Below are 7,049 nucleotides of genomic sequence, written 5' to 3'. Positions count from 1 at the left end.
GTCTGTCCTCGGCGCTCTGCTTCTCTGGTCTGGCTGTGAGCGCCGGTCAGCCGGAAAGCAGAGCGGTGACGTCACCGCTCTGCTTTCCGGCCGCTGTGCTCACAGCCAGACCAGAGAAGCAGAGCGCCGAGGACAGACAGCGGTAGGTAAGTATGTAGCGTTTGTTTTTTTTTACTTTAACGCTGGTAACCAGGGTAAACATCGGGTTACTAAGCGCGGCCCTGCGCTTAGTTACCCGATGTTTACCCTGGTTACCGGGGACCTCGGGATCGTTGGTCGCTGGAGAGCTGTCTGTGTGACAGCTCTCCAGCGATCAAACAGCGACGCTGCAGCGATCCGGATCGTTTTCGGTATCGCTGCAGCGTCGCTTAGTGTGACAGGGCCTTAAGGCTCCGCTGCCCCCTCGGGAGGTCGGAATAATGGTATATGGGCCAGAAAGGGAGCAGATCCACTCACAAATCCTCCAAAAAAAGCTTGTAAAACCTAATCATTTCTATGGGAACCTACTTTGCCAGTAATAGTTTTTTTTTAAAAAATTTTATTATTGTAAAATAGGCTTTCAAAAACGACGGTTGGGGAATAAAGTGCCCGTCCCTTCTAAGAGCAGGTCCTGATGGCGTCTGCTATAACCTAGGTGGATTCTGTCAGGATCAGACGGACCCCGCTGGGGCCACAGACTGCGATCACACCAGCGGAGTAAGGCCGGGGCCACACTTGCGTGGGCATCAATACCCGACACTAGATGTACATGCAGCCGCACGCTCCGCTCCCGAGTGCTGGCGGCAGTGCCGGGCATTGATGCGCCAGTTTCTCGCATTGCGCACGCAGGTGTGACCCCGGCCTTACCAAGGAGTTTGCGTGCAAACTTGACACTCTCAAAAGAATAAGGTACTTCATTAGAACTCCATCATTGCAGTAGGTGGTCCCCCTGGGGGTCTGTAAGAATCATCGTTATCAGGGGGATTTAGGTGGAACGGCTGAAACACTGTGTGAATAATGGTTAAAGGGATTGGTAAAAATAAGATAACTCGCTGATTGGTAGGGTCGGACTGCTTGGGTCTGCTCCCATTAGGGCACTTTTATGCTTGTTATGGTGTTTAAAGGCATTTTAATGGACAACCCCTTTAAGCAGGATACACCGCAGGAGAAACAGTCCGCCGCAGAAAAGACTACTTTCACACTAGCGTCGGAATCTCCCTGTCGCAGTGCGTCGGGCCGAGATTCCGATGCTAGCGTTTAATGCGCTGCACAAAGGAGGCAGCGGATGCATTTCTCCGGCGCTTCCGCTGCCCCATTGTGAGGTGCGGGGAGGTGGGGGCGGAGTTCCGGCCGCGCATGCACGGTCGGAAAAAGCGGTCCATCGGCAGCAAAAAACATTACATTTAACGTTTTTTGCTCCCGGCAGTCCGCCACAACACGGCGCAACCGTCGTACGGCGGTTGCGACGTGTGTCAATACGTCGCAATGCGTCGGTAATGTAACTCTATGGGGCATAAACGCATCCTGCAAACAACTTTGCAGGATGCGTTTTTTCTCCTAAACGATGCATTGAAAACAACGCCAGTGTGAAAGTAGCCAAAGTTCACTATGACCAGCAGGTGTCCTGAGGCTTTGCTGGCATAGTCGTTAGTTTTCCACCAGGGGGCGCTAGGAGCTTACATTTGTATAATTGCGGATATCCGTTTCTCAGGGAGCTGCACAAATATGTGAGCAGAGCGCTGCCCCGTGTGGTGGCATTAGGTAACAATGTATTGATAGGAGAGACTCCATGGAAGCGGTTTAGGGGTGGGCACTGACAGCGTGCGATCCATGACGGAAGGTGGCTGACATTATATAGCCGGCGCAGACAAACAATCCCACAACCAAGATGGCGGCGGGAGCGGGATGACGTCATTATCACGTTGTCTGTGGCAGCGTCCTGATTGGAGGAGCAGTAGCGCCGATGATCTACATGCATGTCCACTCTCGGCTTCCTCAGGTGCCGCAGTCATGGTGAGGGTGACCGACGTGTGGAGGTTTTACAGGACTGAGACCAGACGCCTCGCCTTTAGGTTTCCTGATCGTGGCACGAACTGGCGGCGCAACATGGCGATAACGTACGCCGTGAGCGTGTGGAGCATGATCGGCTTCGTGGCTTACATGCAGTGGCAGAAGAAGGACACCGTGCTGGAAAAACCCAAGACAGGTGACCTTAGCATTGCTTGCAGCACGTAGCGACCCCTAGCGTGCGGAGGCGTTAGTGCAGCCCATAGAGCGGCAGGAGGGGCCTGGTGCTGCCCGCAGCCTCCACAGTAGGGTCAGGGATGAGGAGCAGGAGAATGCGCCAAAAAGGTGCACAACAATGTGTAGATATACATAGATATTATGGTGCACTTCTTGGCCGGGAGGTGGGTTGTTACTAATAACATAAAATGTAATCGCCCTCTAAAATGTGACATTATTGTGTCAAACTTTTCTTTAATTCCATATTCATCACAAATAAATATACACCGTCACAGCCTACGCACCCCCATAGCCGTAATGACCTGAAGAATTAATCGGCTTATTCGTTATGAACACATACACGCTTTCTCCTCGTTCTTTTATCGATCACCCAATGAATAATCAAAACGTTCTTTTTTTTTTTTTTTTTTTTTTCATTCCCAGAAATTTCTGCAATGAAATCTGCACTGTGTGCGTGGAATGAATCTTTAGTTTGATTTCTGTTTCAGAAGTTCATTTTTAATTTTTCTTTTTCAGCTAACGAGGCTTTCCCAGACCTAGAGGAGGATCCAACGCAGAAAAGGAAACAGAAATTCGAGTTTTCAGCCGTAGTTGAATATAAGGAAAACCATGTACCGTATACCACAAGAATATATCAGTATTTTACATCGAATGAGAAGAAGTCTGGCAGTGACGCTACGGAAAATTAATGGACAATCGTGTTAAATACATTTATTTAATATAGCTGTCAGCGTTTCTGAGAGATTTTATTTTTGTGGTCGGCTTATTATTTTAATCGTCCAGATGTTGGATGTCGCGGTCCGAACCCCGCGGCCGCCGTGTGCAGCCATTCTTGAGATCTTCAGTAGTGCTGAGCGAATATACTCATTACTCGAGATTTCCTGAGCATGCTCGGGGGTCCTCTGAGTATTTTTTTTAGTGCGCAGAGATTTAGTTTTCATTGCCGCAGCTGAATGATTTACATCTGTTAGCCAGTTTGATTACATGTGGGGATTCCCTAGCAACCAGGCAACCCCCACATCTACTTATGCTGGCTATCAGATGTAAATCATTCAGCTGCAGCAATGAAAACTAAATCTCATCAGTTTGACCAAATTAATCACTGCGCCCTGTTAAAGATCTTTGGCTTCTACTTTGACATGAAAACGTGATGTCATAACAAGATTGCAATTTATAGTCCCAGCTTTCTACATTCTCAGGTTGGTCAACAGCCAACGATTAAAGAGGTAGTCCACTACTTTACCATTGATGAACTCTCCTTAGGATAGGTCATCAATGTCTGATCAGTCGAGGTCCGGCACCCCCACCAATCAGCTCTTATTGGTGCTGGCAGCGCTGGCCGTCTTCTGATAATGGCCACCGCAGAGAATTACACAGCCGACTCATATTGATTTGAATAGGAGGCGGATGATGATTTACCAATGTGAAAGGATCAGTTAAGTGCGGCAGTTTTTCATCCGTTTGAAAGTGATCCAGTTTTTTTTTTGTTTTTTTTATTTCCTGGATTTCTTTCAAAAGGATGATAACTGGCTTTGTGAATTCAGCCTTAGGGCTTGTTTCCATTTGCGAGAAACACGTCCGTGTCTCGCGTGTGGAAACGAAGCTCTGGTGTCAGCACTCCAGAGCGGAGCGTGCAGCCGCATAGCAACACATGCAGCCGCATGCTCCGCTCCACAGTGCCGGCACCAGAGCTTCGTTTCCACATGCGAGACATGGACGTGTTTCTCGCCAATGGAAACAAGCCCTTAGGCTAAGTTCATATGTCAAGTAATCATCTGTTAGAACTGATCCCCTAGCAATCCGTTGACAAAAAAGTTGTGCAGATAAAAAAAAGTGTTATATCAGTCTGAAAAATCTGATTTCAACTGGATCTGGTTTTTTTTAACATTGAAGTCTATGGAAAATGGATCCGTTAACTAGCCATCTGTTTATCTCAAATTTAAAAATGCTCCGTTATTACTGAGCTGGCTATTTAACCCCTTTCTGCCATCGGACGGAATAGTAATCCGATGGCAGTATCCCTGCTTCGATGTGGGCTCTGGCAGTGAGCCCGCATCAAAGCCGGGACATGTCCGCTGCTTTGAACAGCTAACGTCCCGGCAATAGGTGCGGGCGGAATCACAATCCACCCACGCCTATTAACTAGTTAAATGCCGCTGTCAAACTGACAGGCATTTAACAAGTGCTTCCGGATGGAAATGCGTGCACTGGTGACCCCCTTCACATGATCGAGGGTCATCACTGCGTCGCCATGACAACCAGAGTTCTTGAGACCTCTATGGTTGTTGATGCCGGATTGCTATGAGCGCCACCCTGTGGTCTGCACTCAAAGCAAGGCTGTAACTCGGCTACATAGAAGCGATCAAGTTGTGGCAGCTTCTAGCCTCCCATGGAGGCTATTGAAGCATGCCAAAAGTAAAAAAAAAAAAATTAAATATGAAAAAATATAGAAGTTTAAATCACCCCCCTTTCGCCCTATTCAAAATAAAAAAAAAAAACCTTGCATTTGGTATCGCTGCGTTCAGAGTCGCCCGATCTAAAAATAAAAAAAGGATTAACCTGATCATTAAACGGCGTAGCGATTTAAAAAAAAAAAAAAAAAAAAAGTCAAAACGCCAGAATTAGGTTTTCTTGATCACCGCGACATTGCATTAAAATGTTATCATTAAAAACATCAGCTCGGCATGCAAAAAATTAGCCCTCACCTGACCTAAGATCTTGAAAAATGGAGACACTACGGGTATCGAAATATTACGCAATTTAGTTTATTTATTTTTTTTTAGCAAACTTTGGATTTTTTTTCACCACTTAGATAAAAAAGAACCTAGACATGTTTGGTGTCTATGAACTCATAATGACCTGGAGAATCATAATGTTGGGTCAGTTTTAGCATTTAGCGAACCGAGCCAAAATGCCAAACAAAAAAACAAGTGTGGGATTGTACTTTTTTTCAATTTGACCACACTTGGAATTTTTTTCCTGTTTTCTAGTACACAACATGGTAAAACCAATGGTGTCGTTCAAAAGTACAACTCGTCCCACAAAAAATAAGCTCTCACATGGCCGTATTTACGGAATAATAAAAAAGTTATGGCTCTGGGAAGAAGTGGAGCGAAAAACGCAAAACTGAAAAAAGCTCTGGGGGTTAAGTGATCTGTTTGCCATAGACTTCAATGTTTAAAAAAAAAATGGATCCAGCTGAAATTTTTTTTTTTGTTTGCCTGCACAACTATTTTGTCTATGGATTGCTCCTGGATCTGTTCTAATGGATGATTACTGGGCAAGTGAACGTAGCCTTCCTCATCTGCATAGAATTATGACATTTTGCATATTCTCTCCCAGTAGTTACAACAAAGGGATGACGGCAGAGCAGTCACAGCACGACGCCATCTTTACATGCATGCCTCCTGCTCTTCTAGTAATTCAGCATCTGGACCAAATTCATCGTGTCCCCCCCCACACCCCACATGTCTGTCTGCTGCTTATGGAAGTCGTGGTAGAGTGTGGTCAATGGCACGGCCCCTTTAACAAGAAAATTGGTTAAAGCACGCTGCCACCTAATCATTTAATTCATAAATACTTTGTGCGTTGTACAATGATTACAGGTACGGCCACTTACAATCAGCTGCAATGATGTTATTTAAATCTAGCCAAGCATGCACGTTATAATGGACTAAGGAGTAATATTGCTGACAGTTATTTCATATGTATAGTCAGCTTTGCACTATTAGGCCGGAGTCACACTACAGCGAGATATGGCCGAGTCTCGCTGGTTAAAACCAAGCTCTGGCGCCGGCACTCCGGAGCGCAGCGTGCAGCTCCATGTATTGCTATGCGGCCGCCCGCTCCGCTCTGGAGTGCCGGCACCAAAGCTTGGGGTTAACCAGCGAGACTCGGCCATATCTCGCTGTGTGTGATCCCCGGCCTCAAAGGGGTAGGCCCAATTTATCCAATTGTTATCACCCATCTACACATGCTTGTTCAGTAAGTAAGCCAATTGCTTTAAAAAGAAATTTACAAAATCCCATATACTTTGGCTGCAGTCCTACATTATGGCTGTGGCGTGTTTTTGACTGCAGTTTTCCAAAGTTGCAGAAAATTTGCTGTAAAAATACACAACTATTTATTTTTCATTCTTTTTGAGAGCTATTGTTCTCAGAATATGGTTTGCCAGGATGAAGCTGGGCCCTCGCTCTGCTATTTCGGGCATTGCATTAAAGAATTAAGTTTAAGTTGAGATAGAGCATGAAACCCCCTTCCCTGGTGTATTAAAGATGAGTTCTGCAGAGCCTCGCTCTCTGAATCGCTGAGGAGGTCCCAACTAACGAATCCCCAGTCATCAGATGTTATTCCCTATGACAGAACTCCCAGGTCAAGGAGAACAAGCTACCAACTTTGGCATTACCCTCTAATGGAAGAAGGGTCCATGAAGACTGGGCTCCAGCACTAATGGGAAATATGCGTTTAGGGATAGCAACCCTTATTCATAACTATAGAGGTTAGATACGCGGCATTGTGTGCTGTATCACACACAATGGGATTAGATACGCGGCTCTGCGAACTCACACATGAGGATTAGATACGTGGCTCTACGGCTTGCATCACATGGGAATTAAGTATGTGGCTCTGCGGACTGTATAACATAGGATTAGATACGTGGCCCTATGGCTTGCATCACGTATGATGGGGATTAGTTATGCGGCTCTGCGGACTGTATAACAGGATTAGATACGTGGAGCTATGGCTTGCATCACGTATGATGGGGATTAGGTATGTAGCTCTGCGGTCTCTATAACACAGGATTAGATACGTGGCTCTTTGGCTTG

At 46.1% G+C, this 7,049-nt stretch overlaps 1 protein-coding gene across 1 annotated transcript; it reads left to right on the top strand.

The window, feature by feature from the left end:
- The first annotated feature begins 1,908 nt into the window (after positions 1-1,908).
- SMIM26 (small integral membrane protein 26) lies at positions 1,909-2,946 on the top strand. Its single transcript, XM_069768949.1, has 2 exons — positions 1,909-2,185; positions 2,740-2,946. The coding sequence occupies exons 1-2, from the start codon at positions 1,990-1,992 to the stop codon at positions 2,910-2,912; spliced, it is 369 nt and encodes a 122-aa protein (XP_069625050.1). The 5' UTR covers positions 1,909-1,989; the 3' UTR covers positions 2,913-2,946.
- Positions 2,947-7,049: the final 4,103 nt, after the last annotated feature.

This window comes from Ranitomeya imitator, chromosome 5 (assembly GCF_032444005.1).
Source record: "Ranitomeya imitator isolate aRanImi1 chromosome 5, aRanImi1.pri, whole genome shotgun sequence".
Taxonomy (NCBI): domain Eukaryota; kingdom Metazoa; phylum Chordata; class Amphibia; order Anura; family Dendrobatidae; genus Ranitomeya; species Ranitomeya imitator.
This window is presented reverse-complemented; position numbering and strand designations above follow the sequence as displayed.